Raw genomic sequence first — 20,265 nt, 5'->3', positions numbered from 1 at the left:
ACACTTATGTGTGGTAGAAGACAGGGGGTGGGAATTCGAAGCATAGGGCGGGAACCCGAAATGAGTTCAAGGTCCAGGGAGAAATGTGGGGAAACCCTCACACCTCTTTCCATCCCTCCAAGAAATGTCAAGGTGTCAGGCAATGCCATAGAACCGGGGGCCTTTGCATGACGTGTTTAGTGTTCTTGTAAAAATTGGCCCCGTTCCTCTGAAAAGTCTCTGAAAAGTCTTGTCTTCTGTTATTTCAAAGCAAACATGGATTATACAAGGCTGCAACTCTGAAGGTGGGGTGGGGGGAGTTTCTGGGTTCCGTAGGCTGTGCTGCTCGTCTGGGTGTCTGACTTGAGTTTGGAGAAGAGGCTACGGCCCCGTGTGTCCACAGTTATCTGTATTGAGGACGATTGGCCCTGGATGGCCTGGAAATACTGCCCGGATGGGGTGCGCATTTTGTGGGGTCCAGGTTGGCCCTTCCCCCAGCACTCCCCATTTGCAGTGATACACTTTGCCAGCCACTTCTCTCCACCATCCTGGTTGTTTCTAATCAACAGCACAGATCACCTCTGTTCGAAAAATTCAGGAGCTTCGGTCGGTCCATGCTCCCCTGTGCTGGTCTTGCTCACAGAATCCCGAGGTGAGACCTGTGTTCTGCTGTGGATTCTCCTCACGAACCCCGATTTCTTGCCACATTATTCTTTTCTACTAATAATTTTGCTTGCTTTGCAAAAAAATTCTTGGATACATTTACATTTCTAATCAAATCTAGGATTTACAATGGCAAGAAAAATAGTTTTCCCTTCCAAAAACCCTCCCTCAAATATTTCTTTTTTCTTGAGAAAAGACACAGGCACGTGGCTCTCTGCGGAAATGAGTGGGGAGGGTGTTGTCTCGGGTTGCAGCGGGTGGAAGAGTGAGACTCCACCAGTTGTTCTTTCGATGTGGCCTGCTGGATGTCTTGGGAAAGCACCTGCCATTTTTCGGACTCAGTGTCAGCTACATTGGTTTTTGTTTGTTTGCGTGGCCTGTAATGGAGGCATGACAGTCAGAAGATGCTGAATGAGAGAAGGCAGAGGAGAGGTGATTACCACCTAGATAAAATATTTGTTGCCACGGCAGTTCAAGCGTGGCTCCCCGCGTGGGCACGCACTCTCGGCTAATGGCGTGCGTGGTTTTGCCGGCACAGCCCCCCGCCACTCCAACCATCAGAACCAATAATCTTTACTCCACCCTGTGCTTGCCTATCGATAGCTTCTTTCGCCTCAGGCGTCGGCTTTGATATGTTAATATTTCTGAGTAGCAAATTCTGCAGAGATCATATTAATGTTGTTCGTACAGAGAGGAGCTTTGCCTTCCTTGACTATTCAGATACGGAGGTTTCAAAAGGCATCTCTTGAAGAAAAGGGGGCTTCTATTTACAGGAGTCGTCTATGTTTTTAATCATTAAAAAGAAAAAGAAAGAAAACTCACTCCTTCCCCCCCACCTTCTGAGCCTCCCCGATGGCCCCCTCCGCTTTGAGAGACGCCAGTCCTTTTCATTGCCAGCTTTCCCTATTTAATACAAGAGCAATATTGACAAGGACCAAGACGATGAACTTAATAAGGAATGGGTCCGCATGGCGACGTCAGGGTGGGGGTGCACCTGAGTAGACAGGGCTGCGACCCTCACAGGGAGCTGGAGGGGAGACCAAGTCCAACGACTGACCTGGTGGAAAGTGACATTTTGGCCCTGTCTTCTTTTGTGAAACTGGATGGCAAGAAGAAGAAGAAGAAGAAGAAGAAGAAGAAGAAGAAGAAGAAGAAGAAGAAGAAGAAGAAGAAGAAGAAGAAGGAGGAGGAGGAGGAGGAGGAGGAGGGGGAGGAGAAGAAGAAGAAGAAGAAGAAGAAGAAGAAGAAGAAGAAGAAGAAGAAGAAGGAGAAGAGTAGGAGGAGGAGGAGGAGGAGGAGGAGTTGGGGCTGAAAAGAAGAGGAAGAGGAGGAGGAAGAGAAAGAAGAAAAAAGAAGGAGGAGGAGAAGAGAGGAGAAGGAGAAGAGGAGGAGGAGGAAGAGGAGGAGGAGGAGGAGGAGGAGGAGGAAGAGGAAGAAGAAGAAGAAGAAGAAGAAGAAGAAGAAGAAGAAGAAGAAGAAGAAGGAGGAGGAGGAGGAGGAGGAGGAGGAGAAGGAGAAGAAGAAGAAGAAGAAGAAGAAGAAGAAGAAGAAGAAGAAGAAGAAGAAGAAGAAGAAGAAGAAGGAGAAGACTAGAAGGAGGAGGAGGAGGAGGAGTTGGGGCTAGAAAGAAGAGGAAGAGGAGGAGGAGGAAGAAGAAAAAAGAAGGAGGAGGAGGAGAAGAGAGAAGAAGAAGAGAGGAGGAGGAGAGGAGGTGGAGGAGGAGGAAGAGGAGGAGGAGGAGGAGGAGGAGGAGGAGGAGGAGGAGGAGGAGGAGGAGGAGTTGTCGGGAAAGGCCTTTGTCTGGCTTTGTGGTCGCCCAGCCTGGCAGCCCCAGGCTAACTTCGGAAGCTTAAACACTGGCGTGGCCTCTGGGCCAGGCGGGCCGGGAGCGCCCCGGCCACCGGCGGGCAGGAGCGCGCCTCGCATTGCCGGTGGCTACACAAAAAACAAACTACCCTGAATCAACACATTTGGGGGATTAATGAGATTTGAACCGGCGTGTTTCCAGCCGGCCAGGCTTTGTCAGATCGCTTAAAGGTGACTGGTACTTGAAGGCGAGCGCGTCCTCGCCGCGATACCAACACTGTCAGATCGGATTTAATTTTTAAAAACGCTGCTGGAGGAAGGCGGCTTCAGCTTCAGTCCCCGTCAGCCAATGGGGGGTCGGCGGCGCGGCCCCCCTTCTTTCCGCCGCCCTCCTGGAGCGAGAGCAGCGGCCTCCGGAGGCTTCCCCCGGGTCTCTGCAAAGGTGCGGGGACGGTGGCTGTGCCCGGCGTCTGGAGGGGCGGCCCGGGCCTGCTCTTTCCGCGGTCGGCCGGGGAGCAGAGCCGGCGGCCCCGGCTGCGGCCGGCCGGGGCGTGCAGGGCGCGGCGCCCCCGGGCCTGGAGGCCTCCTCCAGGGTAGCCCGGGTGGAGAGGGCCGGAGGGGAGGGCCGGGCGCACCGGGGCCTCGCGCCCGCCTCCCCAGCCTCGCCTCGGCTCTGACAACCGCCAGAACCCAGAGCTGTGCCGGCTCACACCCCAGACCCCTGGGCAGCCCGGAGACCCGCCCGCCCGCCGGGGACGCGGGCGCAGCGCACCCCATACCCTCCTCCAACCACGACGTCTCCAGGGACGCACGCGCCGCCGAGGCCGGCAGGGCGGCAGTGAAGTCCCCTCCCCTCTGCTGTGTGATTGCAGTTAGCGTTTGCTGCCGGGGTGGCCGGGGAGGGAGTTCAGAAGGGAGGCAGACTGGAGGGAAAGCGGTCCACCACGCTCCCGCCCCGTCGAGTCACGCGGGAAACCCGTGGCGAGAACACGGAAAAGCCTCCTAAACGCTCACACCATGTTTAATGTGTGTCAGGAAAAAAAGAGGAAGGAGAAAAGAAAAAAACAGAGCGATCGCTGGAGGTGAAGAAGGAGAGAGAAAATCCCCGCCGCCGCCTTTTGTATTTCTTCCATGTGAATTGGAAACATCTGCTTGGCTGTCAGGCGGGCAGAACAGTGCTTTTGCTCCTAAGATCTGGTCTAATTATGGCAATGGCGACAAGTGAGGTGGGCGGGGTTGCGGCGACTTGGGGGTTGGGGGTGCTGTGTGCGCCCCTCCCCAGCCTGCGCCCCTGGCCGGGAAGCTCTGAGCGCACGGGTAGGGGGTCTGGGGCCCCATAGGTGTGGGGACCCGGGGAGCCCAGGCCCGAGGGGAGCCCTGGCTGTCCCCGAGGCCCGCTGCGTGTGTCGTCTGGAATGAGAGTGGGGAGACCACTCCAGGTGCCGGTGCAGTGGCCGCCCCAGCTCAGGACGCGCGCTCCGGGGCTCGCGCGCGGACCTGGCTGTTCCGACCAGGCCCTGGGCAGAGGCGTTTCTGTTCGTGTTGTTGAGCACTTGTAAGCATCCAGTTCCCCTGCACAACTCCCCACCGTCCAGGGAGACAGACAGAGCCGAGGGGCAGACAGAGACCCGAACAATGATAGCCCAGCCCGGGGAAGGGAGCTGGTGGTGCAGCTCCCCCAGACTTTTCCTTTAGCCATTGCCTGACCCCTTCCACAGCCCCCATTCCCATGGGCCCTGGCCAGCCTTGAAGAATGCAACCCCCATCTAACAAGGTGCAAGGCCAGAGGGTGTGTGTGTGTGTGTGTGTGTGTGTGTGTGTGTGTGTGTGTGTGTGTGTGTGTGTGTGTTCCTTCTGTGCTGGTTTCTTCGACCCACCGTGTTTGGCTAACATCTTCCTTTGCTTTGGCAAACTCCTTTGTTTCCCATCATTCCACAGTGTTGCTGTGGTTACTGGGTACAGTTTGCATGTAATGGGAAATGCAAAGTCATGTCTCACATTTTCAAATACAAAAAATATTGACATAGTTGGGTGCCAGTGGCTCCTGCCTGTAATGCTAGTTATGGAGGAGGCTGAGATATGAGAAGCAGAGTTCAAAACCACCTTGGGCAGGAAAGTCCACGAGTCTCCTAGTGACAATTAATTAACTTCTATAAAACTCCAAGTGGAGCTGTGGCTAAAGTGGCAGCGTGCCAGCCTGGGGCAGACATGCTTTACATAATACTGTCTGGGCCCGGAAGTCAAGACTTATCACTAGAAAACAAAACAACTGACCTTGGAAAATTGCTTCTGTGCACTATGAATGGGGAGCACTGATTTAAGACGAGGTTCTGTACGAAATGCTCTGATCCTGGCACCAAAACTATGCCCTAAATGGCTGCAACCATTGTGTATCACACACCTGTAGTGAGGGCTAAGGTGCATAAATGTGTACTGCACACACCACCAGCACCAGGAGGGGTTTGAATGTGAACTCCTGGGTGAGAGCCACCCATGCATGGCTGTCCTGCCTTGAGAGCTCTTTTTTCTCCGTCTATCATCCAGTTCCCTTTAGACAACTCCCACCCCTTCCTATGTCCATCACAAAATACCAAACTCTATTATTTTCCCTTACCTTTGCTAAAATTTAAACCCCAAGAACAAAGATATCAGATTCCCCAAGTTGCTGTAAACTCTACAAGTTGCCAAATCTTTAGCCAGAACGAGAAAGCTCCCCAAGGCTGCAGCAATGCCAAGTATCAAAGCAAAAGAAATTCCCTTTAAAGATGCTGTGACATAAAAAAATAAAAGACTCCAGAGTTGATGGCTAATACTGAATACAAAATAAATCCTTCAGGCAATTTGTGTGTGCATAACACATACTCATAATATGCAGCCTGTGTAACTTACCTACCACATGCCTGTGTGAGCAAGAGCTGAAGACCCAACCTGTGTGGAAGAGAGTAGAATCAATGTAGCGGGGGTAACAGATGGCTAGGTGGTGAATTCTGTCTCTGGAAACAACTAAGCTTTCAGCACTGGGTTCACTTTGACAGAAGTGTAGTTTTTCCATGGAAGAAACTTTGATTTAACCTCTTTTTATTTTAAAGATGATTATCTACATTTGCTAATTATTTTTTATTGTTATGGTAAAGGTGATGTGAAGAGGGGTTACAGTTATATAAATCAGGTAAGGAGTACATTTCTTTCTAGACAATGTCACTCCTTCCTTCGCTCTTTCTCAGTTCTGGCCCCCCTCTTCCCACCCCTTAATTAAATGGTTCAGCCCATGGAAGATTAGGAAAGAACTAAAATTGTGTCCTTCACAATTCAGAGCAGCCAAGAAAACCATTTATAGGTAGGCTCAATCATAATCCACCTGGGCCCAGTTTGGTGAAATTCCTTTTTCTCTCAGTTCTGGCTTGACTGCTGTGCAAGGTAAATGTAAACATACAGATCTAAATTTGTTTATGTACATATCGGTAGAGACTCCTTTTAGGAGACAACTGTGTGAATTTTAGCTATAACCAATGACTTCTGTTCTTGTTGTTCTATATTTTTCTTTAGTGTGACCTAAATCCTAACAGTATCCTAGTCAAGATTCTCAGAGTAGTCACATTAAAGCTTAGATTCCCTGATCCCTAACTTGCTTTCCAATTTTCCCAGACTTTTGAAAAGCTGCTGTAGCTTTTCTTTTCCTATTTGAAGCATTTGATACCTTTAAGAACAAAATGGAAACATTGGTGAAAGTGAATGGTAGCCATCAGTGTGGAACTCTCAAAAGAAAGAATAACAATTGTCTCACCATCATTCTCTTTGCCATCCTTGTAGTTTAAACCTCTCTAGAGAGGCACATGGACGAGTACTCTCCAATTTATGCTTGGAGTTCCCAAAGAAGGTGGTATGTTTGTAATGGTGTTGAGTTTTAGTTTAAAAACTGAGATTAAACCGGGTACCTGTAATCCTAGCTGCTAAGGACACAGAGATGTGAAGATTGTGGTTCAAAGTCAATTGGGACAGAAAAGTCCCCGTGAGACTCTTAACTCCAGTTAACTATAAGAAAACAAGAAGCAGCTCTGTGGCTCATAGTGGTAGAGCCTTGACCAAAAAGACCTCAGGGATAGTACCCAGGCCCTGAGTTCAAGACCTACAACTAACCAGAAAAAAAAGAAATATTTTCAAATCAAACTTAGGGCAGATCTGTAGGAACTGGGCACAGAGATTTTTATCTTTGAGTACAAGAACTGCCCTCAGTTCTGGAGAGTCTGCCTTGACCTTCTGTCTGTCCTATGTCTAGTTTGGGCAGAGTTACTGACAACCCAGTTTGCTACTTCTTCGGCCACTCTTCTTCAGCACTCAGGGGAAGTGTGAAGGATTGCAGAACAACCAAGCTTGTCTCCAGGGAGATGATGATGATGGCAGTTTTAGAAAAGGAGGGTTAGATTAGCTTGTTCTCTTCCACCCAGGCCAGGGGTCCTTTTGCTTTTGAAAATGAACTCCCAAGCCTAGCTGAGATGCCCAGAACACACCCAAATCTGTCTGCTAGAACCCAGTGATATGACAGTTCCTCTGTACTGCTTAGTTAAAAGAAAAAAAAAAAGTATCATCTTAGTTGGGTACAGAGGAAAGGGCTCAGTTTAGTCCAGTGTTTCTCGAGCTTGAATGGTATGGGTCCCACTTCAGATCTTGTAACCATGCAGATTCCGACTCTGACAGTCTGAGATTGGATCTGGGATTCCACGCTGCCCTCAGCCTCCTTCCTTTGAGTCACAATCCTCCGATCTCAGCCTCTTGAGAAGCCAGGATTGTAGACGTGAGTCACCAAGCAGCACGCAGCTTATCTGTAGTTTTTGGAGGAAAGGTGAAGCCTTCTTTTCTTGGAGGAACTGTGAATTATTGCCTACTTCTTTAGGGGGGTTGGGGCTGTTGTTGTTTGGAGTGTGTGAATTCACAGATCTAACGCTAATGAGCTAGCCTGTATTCCAGAGATGGTGATTTTTTCATCAAATGTCGGCTGTCCATTCATAGCCATTTTTTCCCCTGTGATATTTGGGGTAGACCAAATCGTGATCAGTATTCAAAGGACATCAGGGGATAGGAGAAGATGTGGGAGCTGAGTTAATGCGGGCGAGAACCCCTAGGCCCGCACCTCCCAGGGCCCCCTGACAGCCCCTGCCTCTCACTGCCATTCTTTTTCACTGTTATTCTTTTTTCCTTCCAAGGTGGCACTTGCGTGGTCAACCCCACGGACTTGTTTTGCTCCGTTCCTGGCCGTTTGTCCCTTCTCAGTTCCACTTCCAAATACAAGGTGACCATAGCCGAGGTAAAAAGGCGCCTCTCGCCCCCCGAGTGCCTCAACGCTTCACTCCTGGGAGGCATTTTGCGAAGGTGAGATGAAGCCGGGGCCTGCTGCTCTGCCTTCCAGCCAGTCTCCTACCCATGCCCTCCCTCTGTCTCCATGTCGTCCATCCAAAGTGGTATTTTCGCGTGGCCAAGTGTTCTCACGACTGACTACACAACGTGAACTGACGCCGTTCTTCCTTTTACATTTGTTTCTGAACAGAGCAAAGTCCAAGAACGGAGGCCGCTGCCTGAGAGAGAAGCTGGACCGACTGGGCTTGAACTTGCCGGCAGGGAGACGGAAAGCTGCCAACGTTACCCTCCTGACTTCCCTCGTGGAAGGTAGGCTTTCCATTCTGCAGAGCCTGCTGAAGGCGGATGGCTCTCCTTCTGCTTATACAGTCAAGTGAACACTTAGGATGCATTCCGTAATTAATTTTAAAGGAAGCTGACTGAATAGTTTATAAAATATCCATCAACTTACGAATCTTGGTGATGACAAGACAATGAAAGCATCCCTAAATGATAGCAGTAAAAACAGTCCAAATTATTGCCATTTTTGGTTGTTATTTTCAAGTGTAGCCAGATCGGACTTAACTGATTATAATTCAGTACAACATGACCCACAGGATAATTCTTTATGAGTTCTGAGGAGTCTAGGTGAGATACTAGGCCTGGAATTCCATGGTGCTAATCCTAGTGGATGTTCTAGAAGCATAATGAGGTTCAGCATGGGAGAAGATGCTTTGGAGTGGATAATCGGAGACAGCGGGAAGTGAACATTCACCAGGGACAGAGAGAGAGAGAGAGAGAGAGAGAGAGAGAGAGAGAGAGAGAGAGAGAGAGAGAGAGAGAGAGAGAGAGAGAGAGAGAGGTGGGAATACATTCCTAGAAGTTATTCTTTCGTCTGAATTTCATTTTCTCCATTGTTTGTTCTAGGGTTAAACTTTATACCTTCCCAACAATCTTCTTCTAAAGAGAAGCATTTTTAGACATTTGAAAAGGAAAATCCATATGGTAGAACTTTCCAACCTCAAAGCAATATTCTTCTCTAATTCTAAATGCGATTAATGGGGTTTTATTTTGTCAGTCCCGGGGCTTGAACTCAGGGCCTGAGCACTATCCTTGGGCTTTCTGGAGGTTAGAGTTCAACCATTTAAGCCACAGCACCACTTCTGGCTTTTTTTCAGTGTATGTGGTACCGAGGAATTGAACCTAGAGCATCATGCACGCTAGGCAAGCACTCTACCACTAGGCCAAACTCCCACCCCCTTAATGTGTGTGTGTGTATATATATATATATATATATATGTAACATTTCATCTAGACATACCCAAGACAGACACTCCCTGCATCAGTTAATTGTCCCTGTGTCATGTAAGTAGAAATAAGTCAAACAACAAATAAGGAAAACAGTCACCTTGATGTTCTCCATATTACCCCTATGTGGCATTTTCTGCTGAAAATGAAGAGTTCTACCACGTGAACCACAGCACCACTTCCAGCTTTTGTCCATATATGTTGTACTGAGGACTCGTACCCGGGGCTTCATGCATGCTAGGGGAGCACTCTACCACTAGGCTACACCCCTCAGCCTAAGGACTTATCTCTTTTTTATTCTTTTGTCCATCATGGGGCTTGAACTCTGGGCCTGGGAGTCGTCTCTGAGCTTTTCAGCTCAAGGCTAGCACGCTATCACTTAAGTCACAGCACCACTTCCAAAATCATAGTTTAAAAAAGATTTAAAAATACACCTGTTTAACATATAATAGCTGACATTCACGAGTCATGTGAGTGGCAGGACTTGGGTGGCTCTGAAGTCTGGCAACCCAGGAGGACCCGTTGAGAGAGGCTCTCCGAGAGTGCCTGGACTCCAGCACCAAACCACTTGAAATTCAGTCTGGAGGCATGACTCAGGCAGCTATGCAACCTAGGGTGTGGAAGCATCATTCACGTCCCTTGGTCCTTCTCGTGGAATTAGGAGCCTCGAGAACGCCCTGTCGCCACATGTCTGGGAAGGTAGTGTCAGGACATGGCAAAGAGCCTACAGTGTCCTCCCGCAGCAGTGCACAGAGGGCAGGGTCACTGAGATGTCCTCCCCTCTCTTGCATTCCCCTCCCTTCACCTTTCCTCTCACCCTTTCCCCTCTACACTCCTCCCTTCCCCTCTTCTCTCATCCCCTCTCTTTTTTTTTCTTTTATCTGTTGTAGGATTTGAACTCTGGGCCTGGGCTCTGTCCCTGTGCTCTTCAGCTCAAGGCTACCACTCTACCCCTGGAGCCACAGCACCACTTCCCATTTTCTAGTGGTTAATTGAAGATGAGAGTCTCATAGACCCTAGTGCCCAGGCTGGCTTTGAACCTCGGTCCTCAGATCTCAGCCTCCTGAGTAGCTAGGATTCCAGGCGTGAACCACTGTACCCGGCTTCCCCCCTCCACTTTTTAGCTCCTTTCCTCTTTTTCTCTCCTCGCCTCTCCCTCTATCCTTCCCATTCTATTCCCCCACTCTCTCCTGTGTTATTTCCAAACACTATGCATGAACTCCAATCCTTTTCATTTAAAATCGTTTTTTTTAATTTTTGGACTCTTTTACAGTTTCAAAAAAATATAAATTCCCCCACGTAGGGATCTTCAAGTTACTTGATTTTAGGCATACATTTCCCCCTACTTTATCCTTCCATGTAGGGCTATGCTATTTCCTTGAGATGTCGGTTAACTAAAATTCTTTTTTTTTGTATGTATTATCTAATTTTCAGTTTTTTGTGTGAAGTAGTACAATGGTTAATACTGATAAATGTATTGAACATATTTTAAATAATTATATATAAATGTATATCTATCTATCTATCACCAGTTGTGCCTCTTATAAGATCTATTAGCCCGGGCCGGGAGTTTGGCCTAGTGGTTAAAGTGCTTGCCTAGCATGCACGAGGACCCGGGTTCGATTCCTTGGTACCACATACATAGAAAAAATAAATAAATAAAAAAAACAGCCAGAAGTGGTGCTAAGGCTCAAGTGGAAGAGCTCTAGCCTTGAGAAAGTCCAAGGACAGTGCTCAGGCCCTGAGCTCAAGCCCAGGACTGGCAAAAAAAATAAAATAAAATAAATAAATAAATAAAAATAAAAATAAAAAATAAATAATAAAAAAGATCTATTAGCCCTTGCTTTAGTATTTTCTCTTCTCTATTCCAGAACAATATAACTTTTTTTTGCCTGTTCTGGGCCTTCAACTCAGGGTCTGAGCACTGTCCTTGGGCTTTCTTAAGGCTAGAACTCTGCTACTTGAGCCACAGCACCACTTCCAGCATTTTTTGCTATGTATGTGGTACCAAGGAATCGAACCCAGGTCTTGGTGCATGCTAGGCAAGCACTCTACCACTAGGCCACACTCCCGGCCCCAACAATATAATCTTTTAAATAGCCTCAGATTTTAGAGTGCTTCTTTTTTTCTTTTTAACTTGGCTTAGATTCATTTTTCCTGATTTGTGAGTAAAGATCATATATCTATATATTAGGAATAGGGTTGCAAAGTTAAAGGATGTTTGTATCTGCAACTTTGATTTATTGGCAGATTATGTAATCAGTAACAAATTAGCATTTTCTTCTGGTCTGAGTAGGTAACAATATATATTTTTTCTCTTTTTGCTAAGATGATGAAATGTAAAACAAATTTCTTCTTATAAAGGCTGAACGCATTCTGAGACTCTTAGGTTATTTGTGCCTGTGTTTGCTTGGTGTTTGTAGGGTAGCGTTTTGTGTTTCTCATACCTTCAGATGGGCTCATTCTACATGAAGATAATTAGTTATTTCCTTGAGTAACCATCTTCTTCTCCTGGGCTCTTGTTTGCCCTCTGCTCTTATGGGGTTTTGTTGTTTGTGCAGGCCTTTGCCAGGCAGGCAAACTCCTTTAAAATGTTGACATCATTGTTATTTCTCATATACTGTTGCAGCTTTCTGTTTTTATTATAATACCATAAAAGTTCTTTGTACTTTCAAGATTATAAAAAGCCAACCCATGCTGTCTTTCAATCACCTTGTGGGTATTTTTTAATGCTCAATTCTCTGATCCATCTGGAATTTCTTTTGTTGTTGGCTGTATGGCATGGATCCCATTTTGCTATTAACCAGATAGCTATCCTCTTGTCCCCGCACCTTTTACAGATAACTCATCCTTTTTCTACAAAGCAAGCTCCAGTTCACATGACATCTTCCAATAGAATCACAGATTTTCCAGTAGGTGAATGTCTGTTTCTCTGGCAATTCTACTGCTGCTTTTGCAGATTCTGCCATGTTTCCTTATTCACTGTCTCAGCTAAAGAAAGCACAACATTATGGAAGGCCCTACCTAGACAGACTCTCCCAGCCTGAGGAGATCGGCCTTCTAACCATCACAGAATCCTTAGATACAGTTGTCTATTCTTCACCATGAATTTCAACCATGGTGGAGACAATTACTTCTGGAGTTTTCAAAAACTAGTTGGTCATCCCTAGAAACGGAAGTTAATTGATAAGGGAGGGATCTAGATTTCTTAAGCACATTCTCAGGTTATGGTTCTAAAGGGTTTAGAAGCATTATCTTCAAGTGGTGTGTAGTTAAGGAAAGCCTTCACAAATAGAGTAATACACTCGTGCATTCCTGTTTTTAATTCATACTTCCCTAGGGAGTTTATTTTGCATGATATTATGCTTCTTGGAGAAATTCCTCAGAGTACTCTTATGATCAACCAATAAACTAGGCTCATGTATTTTCCTTTAGAGTAAGCTTAACTGAAATGAGAAGCTATGTCAATGGCAATGGATGGAATGTGGAGAAAACTATGACTTTGAAAAACTAAATGCTCTGGGAAAACCCCCATCATTTACTGAGGGAAATGGCCCAAGCGTGTGAGATGTGTCACACACTGCCTTCCTGTCCAAATTGCTCACAAAAGTGCAGTATATTAACTTTGGTCTTCAGCTCTAAGTTTTAATGCAGTTTGATATTTAACACAAGATCCAGGTTTGAAACTACAGTCAAATTTACTAATAGACGCTTCTTGAAAAAAAAAAAAGTTCTATAGGTTTGAATCTACTCTTTTCCTACACCTGATGATAAGACTGAAATTGTAGCTATATGAGTGGGATTTAAGACATATAACCATTTTTAAAAAATTTAATGACAGTGGAGTGCTTGCTTGGGCAGTTAGTCTCCTAAAATTGGAACCGAACAGAAAAGAGTGGCATGGTTCTTACACAGGATGCCAGGCAAATTTGTCAAGTATTCCATGATTTCCCATTGTAGTAAAAAATGACCTTTGACCTTAGATTACTAACTTAAACACAACTTAGCTTTACTGGTTATATTTTAAAAGTGACCACTGGTAACAATTATCTAATGAATTACAATTCAGCAGTACCACTTTGTACAATTCAGGGTTGAATAGATTTATTTTTAGTTACATACTGAACTTTTTTTCACAAATACATTAATGATAGTTCTTTTTAAGGTAAAGTTGAAAATCGGGTACATTTTCCTCTAACTTAAAACACATTTAGAGCTCTCTGTTCCTTGTGAGACCAGGACCCCCAGGGACCGAGCACCCTACTTATCTGCAGAAAGTCTTTTGCCATTTGCTTTTCATTGCAGGGTAGCATCAATAATGGCCACTTCCAGTTTTCCTCATAATTTCTTTCACTAGATGTTTTTAATGTTTTGATTTTCAGTATGGAAAATAATTCCTAAAAATCCAGAGAGCGTAGTTTTAATGTTCTGTAACTTAGCTGTGCCTACTTTCATGGAGTCCTTGAGTCCAGCAGCAGCAGTTCTGACTGCCGTGGTTGAAAAAAGCTGAATATCCTTCCCTTGGTTCTCTATTTTTTTTGGGGGGGAGAGGGGGAATATTGCCTGTGGCACACGGAGCAGAAAGCCCTCCACTTCGGACATCCTTTGGCAACCCTTTCAGCCTAGCTAGGGTCAGACCCAGATTATGCAACAGGCAGGTCCTGGCCCTTCCTGGAAGACCCCACTCCACCCCAGGCTCCTGTGCCGTGGGCCTCCTCTCTCGCTGCTCTCAGGCCTCCACTCCTTGGTACTTGCTGTGTCACATCCATCAAACCTCCTCATTTGCTTGTATGAGCCTAAAATTCCAATATCCCCCCCCCCACTAAACCTGTTAACCCTAAGTCATCTGCCATGGAAAATGTACTTTTATGGTGTGTGTGTGTGTGTGTGTGTGTGTGTGTGTGTGTGTGTGTGTGTGTGTGTTTAATCTGTTATTGTTATTATGGAGGTGAGGTGCTGAGAGGTGCAGTTCTTTTGAGACAGTGTCACCCCTTCCCTAGATTTCTGCCAGGTTTTCACTCCACTCACAAGTTATGTCGTACACTTCTCTCGTAGTGTCTTGTGAGTACCACGGCTACATTCATTCACTCTACCTCCTCATTTCTGTGATCCCCTCCCCAACCCCGACAGATAAACAAGCAAATAAGACATCAGAAAAGAAAACAAAAATAGTGATGGAGGAAAAACACCCTCTATTTCATTTCCTAGAGTTCACTTATAAGAGCAGAGGCACATAGGCATTGAGCCTTTGTGTTGCTTTTTAAAAAGTAGCATATGTATTTTAATTGATTGGTTCATTTCCTTGTTTATTCTTAGCTCTTCATGCACAAAGCTTATGTGGCAGGAGATAAACCCTTTCACCGGATACCTGAGTGTCTTCACGTGCCACTTCTGTAATGCAGCATTGAAGAATTTGACTTTGTATTTTATTGTGTTTTTCATAGCACATGTATTCTAATTCTTGCATACATTTTCTTGTTCATCTTTGGATCTTCACCCACACGGCTTTGGTGGCAGGAGATCCACACTTTCCCTGGATATCAGCGTCTTTACTTGACACTTCTTTTTTGATGTAGCATCCCCTATGCGTCCTGTAACAATGTTTCATGGCATGCAGAGGAAAGCAGTAAACAGAAAGAAGGGATGGAAGGATCTGGCTGTCGGGGTGTATGTAAATAGCAGCTGTTCCACTCAAACTGTTTCTGTAACCGCCACGCGGTGAGAGCTCTACACAAAGTGGGGCAGATAAATCGGGTTTGGCAGGGACTTCAAGAGGTACGCTGCCATCCTCCTGTTTGCAGTGTGTCTGTCTGCAGCAGTCTCTGTCCAAATGCAATTCAAGTGTGCTTGCTGTGCAGCGTGCAGCTATCCCATGTATACAGCCCGCTTTGCTGTGATTACACATGGTGTAACTGAGTTAGTACGTGGAAATATCCAGGAGTTTATCTTCTGGTGAATCACACTTGGGTACTTTTGTTTCTCCACTTGGAATTTGTCAGTAGTCACCCTTGGTCATATTTCTAGCCAAAAGAATAAAGAAAAGAAAGAAAGAAAAAAAGAAAAAGAAAATGAGGAGTCTAGATAGCAAGGCACTGTTTTATTTGACTACCAAGCAGGAGTATTTTTCTCTATTTTCTTTCATGAATGAAGTGCTGGGGTAAAATCGCCTTTAAAATGCTGCTTATTGGTTTCAGCTGTAGCCAAACTGTGACCCTCCGCTAAACCAGTAGTACTCACACAATCCTCAGTTCAAAGCCAACCCTGACAGAAAAGCCCTGTCTCCAGTTAACCAGCAAAATGCCAGTGGTGGCTCAAGAGGTAGAGGGCTAGCCTTGGGTGAAAAAGCCATTCAATAGCATATGTCCTGACTTCACATCCTAGTGTCAGCATAAAATAAAATAAAATAAATAATAAAATAAAATAGACTGGAAAAAAGGCAATGATGTTTTCTAGCCTCACCAGTATGAAATTTTCAACTACAGACTTTCCATTGCTTATTTTAAAGTTTCTTTAGAGGGGAAAAATCTTTTCAAAGCATTGCACTAAAACTTTAAGATTATATTAATTACATTTTTTTAAATCATCGAGCAGGACCTATCATAGTGCAGGAATGAGATAAATGGTTTCAGCTCGAAAGGGTGATATGAAAACAAGTGGCTATGTCGGTATCCATTGATAGCTAATAACTTAAGCATACTTGCATATGGCAAAGAGTTGTTTGGTTCATATGGTCATACACCAAAAACTCAAATCTGCCTGTTAGCCCAGCAGGCCATTGCATTATATAAAAGTTCTCTTTGGTCAAATGAACAGGAGGCCAAACCCCATAACTCTTGTTTAGCTTTCAGACCTACGTGTCACAAGCAGGGCTGGGGTATAGCTCAGTGGCAGAGTGCTTGCTTAATATGTGGGAGTCCTTGGGTTCCTTCCCCAGTGTACTTCCAATGAAACCACTTTAAGGGTTCTCAGTCTTGTTCCTCCTCTCACTTAATAAAAGCTGATGGGGAGAGTAGAGATGGATGACCAGATAAATGATGAATCAAGAGTGGAGTACTGCAAAATTCTTACAGCTTCACTGCAGACTTGGAATTTTAATGTTTATATGTTTGAAAAAAGAAACCTTAGCAAGTGACTATTTCTTGTTGGACTACTTACTTGTCAGAAGGTAGTAATGCCAGAATCAAATTGTTCTCTGAGTCATTATAGTCTCTCCACTCTGTAATAACCTAAAATGTTTTGTATAACTACTTGCTTTCTTAGTAAATAGGAATTACCCAATCACAAAGACTATTATGTCTTTTATTTTTCTAGAAAAAAAATGAATGTCTTTGCTAAAAGCACTTTTATTTCACCTAGCCTATTTTGTATATTCACTTTCAGATTTCAGCTCTGAGCACTCTCTTTTAGATTGTTAAATATTTGTTCTTGTTCCTCTTATGAACTCTCAGACTTGACCCATTCTGAAATAGGCCAAGTCAATTATTTCTTAGTATGTTACCTTGGCCAGGCACAGAACAAGATTCATGGGATTTTGTCATCAAGCCTGAGGTCTTTTGGTCTTTTTGTGGCAAATTTTAATTCATTATGTCTCTACTGGATCATCTCACACAGTCACCACCCTAACTCATTTGATCCTTGTGATACCACATTTCTATTTTATATATCATAAAGTCACCAGAATATTAACCATCCATGATCACAGATGATGTTTTTGCAATAGCAAGGAAGATTATAAAATGCTACCACCATATATGGTTCTTTATTGGTGTCACTGAAACTATTATTGCCATGACAACAATCTAGAGACCACAATCTTTATTATCCCTTTATTTTCTGTCCCTTTTCATCTGCTTTGTGTTGTGCCTTGAACAAAGTTGGTGCAATGGAAGTTTCATAGTATATGCAAGTGTGTGTGTGTTTGTTTGTTCACATGCACATGTGCATGTTTAAGTTGTTAGGAATCAAATCTCGAGCCTTGCACATACTATGCAATCCCTGCACTGCAGAGCAAAAACTTCAGTATAATATCTGGATTTTTAATTGTCTAAATTAAAAGGTTAGATTTGTTTTGACTAAGCTTTTTATAATAAAGCAGTATACTAACCGTTGTTTTTAGAACATTCTTTGTTAAATCTTTTTTTTCCAGATAGTTCCACCCCACTTTTTAAAATTTTACTGAAGTATGCATGATTTTGGTAGACTTAAGTACTCTACATACTGCTATACATATTGTAGCTAGTTCCCTAATCATGTACTGTACTATCTTTCACAGTGCATTGTTATGAAAATGGTATCATGGATTGATTTTTGTTTCAAATTGCTATTTTGGAAGGCTATGTGGACTCTTTGCTGGATATTTTGGTAGGTGTCTGGACATTAGGAGGAAGTTCAGGGAATGGACAAGAGGACACAGAAGTGTGGAAACAAAAGTTTGTGAAGGTTTGTTCTTGGGAATCCTGCAGTGTCTTAGAGGTCAGCATAGTCAATGAATCAGACCAGGAGCAGAGTCAGGTCTGTTGGGTTGAGTTTCTGTGTCCGCCTCTTGATTTCCCACCTAACACAGTCTAGAAAAGTTCCTTCTCTGTTCCTCACTGCCTCCTCCCCCTTCCTCACCGACACCTCCAGTGTCCTTTCCTTGGGCTTGTGCAGCATAAATAGAGGAAACAAAACCATGCTGTGATGAATGATCCAGGTGTAAGTCCGGGGAGCAGGCGAGTTATTGGTGTTAGGAGGCTGGGTGCAGGTGAGAAACTGACTGTTCTCTGCCGTCCATCAGGGGAGGCGTTGCACCTGGCCAGGGATTTCGGCTACACATGTGAAACCGAGTTTCCAGCCAAAGCAGTAGGAGAGCATCTCGCCCGACAACACATGGAACAGAAGGAGCAGACAGCACGGAAAAAGATGATTCTAGCCACCAAGTAAGCTGCCTGGTTCCCAAGCGCGCCCAGGGCCACTGGAGGGTACCGGGAAATGGGCCCCTCTTACTAGACAGTTGATTCTGCCCCATTCGCGGTGCCTGAGTCTGGAAGACAGAGACAGAGGAAGACTTCTAGGACCAAGAAGCCACCGCAACTCAGCCCCCATGTCTGACCCAAAACGCCGTGTGCGGACTCCCCCAGGCCACACTGTTCAGAAGTGAATGTGTTCACTGCTCGGGAAGCAGAGATCCGATGATGCAAAGCCAAACAAGAGTCTCATGGACTCTTATCTCCAAAAAGCAGCAGTGGAGCTGTGGTTCAAGGGGTAGAGTGCTAGCTTGGAGTGAAAAAGCTAAGGGACAATGCTTAGGCCCTAAATTCAAGTCCCAGGACTGGTACCAAAAGTCTAGCAAACTAAAGATATAGGGTACACCCTTGGGGCCCCTGAGAAGCAGGAGGATCATAGTATGAGATAAACGCCAGGGTCCCCCCGCCAAAAAAACCCTCATGAGATTGTACCTGAAAAATAAGCTAAAGGAGGGGAAGAGCAAGGAGGTAGAGAACTGGGCTCAAGTGGCACCATACTAACCACTTTTGGAATTTTTTTTAAATGGGGAAATTACCAATTCTTGTGTGAAAACTCAAAAGAATCCTAAGTACCACTGCAATTCACTCAAAGGTGATAGAGAAAAGTACTTGTTTTGTCTTCAGTTTGCAGAACGCAAGTGCTGCAACTAATAATCGTAGACCATTTCCTGACTCTACGTTCAGATTTTAGAAGAGATCGTTGGTCCATTCAAGATGGGTGCATTAGCATTTATAACCAACTTGGGAAAGATTTTTAAAGAGGAGCTTTTGAAGAATACAGTATTACAAAGATTATTTTTTTTACCAACTGGCACAATAATAATTATCTCCAACTGTGCAATACAGAGTAAAATTTAAGTGGTCAGAATGCATTAATCCTCCAAGTAAATATTCCCCCTTCCTCCAGTTTTTAGTGTAACTCAGAAATGTTTACAAACTCGGGGCCGGAAGTTTGGCCTAGTGGTTAAAGTGCTTGCCTAGCATGCATGAAGACCCGGGTTCGATTCCTCGGTACCACATACATAGAAAAAACCGGAAGTGGTGCTGAGGCTCAAGTGGTAGAGCTCTAGCCTTGAGAAAGTCCAAGGACAGTGCTCAGGCCCTGAGCTCAAGCCCAGGACTGGAAAAAAAAATAAGAAATGTTTACAAACTCAGAAGGTGATGTTGGGGATTGGCCAATTAATGACATATCCACGAGTCTTAAGACGTTTTGTGCCACTCACATATACTTCCAGCTCAGGATGCTTGGTGTAGGAATAGGTTTATACTTTGCTTTCTTGAGAGTTCTAGAGAATTCTCTCATCCTGTTTTAATGAATAAAAATAAAGTAGAGCAAAGGGAGAGGGGGAAAAGGCTAAGCGAGACAAGGAAAGCAAAGAATGAAGACCAAATGATAGGCATACATACACACTTTAAGACATGAAACTTAGTGATAAATAAAAACATTGGGCTTGTTCAATGCATCTGACAATGTTTTAGTGGCAAGATCTATATCTAGACTTTTGCTCTTTGTTTCTATTTTGTTTGTATTCCTCCTTTCTTTTTCTTGTTCCTTCTCCCCCCCACCCCCCCCCCCCGCCCCCGCCGGGAGATTTGAACTCAGAGTCTAAGCACTGTTCCTGAGCATTTTTATTTACTCGGCACTGACATTCTACCACTTGAGCCACAGCTCAGTGTTTCGGTGATTAATTGAAGAAAAGAGTCTCACAGACTTTCCTGCCCAGGCTGGCTTTGAACCAGAAGCTTCAGATCGGAGCCTTCTGGGTAGCTAGGATGACAGGTGTGAGCCACCGGTGCCAATATCCATTGGCTATGTTGCCATTTCTCCAAAAAGAACCAAAACTACATGTAGTTGCTGAGTATTCCTAATTTCTGTAATCGCAGCAGAAAGGTCATCCCTTGCCACCAGTACTGAGTCTGTGATCCATCCAGGAGTCAAGTAGCAGCGCCACGCGTCTGGGGACGGTGTCAGCTCTCTGATGGTCGGGATGGCTGCTAGTGACCAAATGAATGGGTTCCCTCCCATCACACATTCCCAAGAGGAAACGCTTTCATTTCTTTCCTTTTGGGAAATGATCTGGGTGTGGTTTCCTCATGCATATCCTAAGACGTACACTCATGGGTCCAGAGACCCCCTCCCTACAAAGTTTTCCTTCTGCAGGAAGTTCTGTAA

General features: G+C 45.0%; 1 protein-coding gene and 1 non-coding gene across 2 annotated transcripts in view; both read left to right on the top strand.

Annotated features, from left to right (window-relative positions):
• Tfap2d (transcription factor AP-2 delta) overlaps positions 1 to 20,265 on the top strand; it is a 39,485-nt gene that overhangs the window by 5,674 nt on the left and 13,546 nt on the right. The window contains exons 3-5 of the mRNA XM_090355289.1: positions 7,650 to 7,815; positions 7,991 to 8,109; positions 17,864 to 18,005. Coding sequence (XP_090211415.1) covers positions 7,650 to 7,815; positions 7,991 to 8,109; positions 17,864 to 18,005 — 427 coding nt within the window. The remainder of the gene's footprint in view (positions 1 to 7,649; positions 7,816 to 7,990; positions 8,110 to 17,863; positions 18,006 to 20,265) is intronic.
• On the top strand, positions 12,937 to 13,038 carry LOC150047586 (U6 spliceosomal RNA). The gene has a single exon (XR_016539362.1). It is a non-coding gene; the product is annotated as a U6 spliceosomal RNA (small nuclear RNA).

This window comes from Megascapheus bottae, chromosome 22, assembly GCF_031878675.1.
Source record: "Megascapheus bottae isolate mThoBot1 chromosome 22, mThoBot2.hap1, whole genome shotgun sequence".
In the NCBI taxonomy this organism is placed as follows: Eukaryota; Metazoa; Chordata; class Mammalia; order Rodentia; family Geomyidae; genus Megascapheus; species Megascapheus bottae.
The sequence above is the reverse complement of the archived record's forward strand: the minus strand, read 5'-3'. Positions and strand labels throughout refer to the sequence as shown.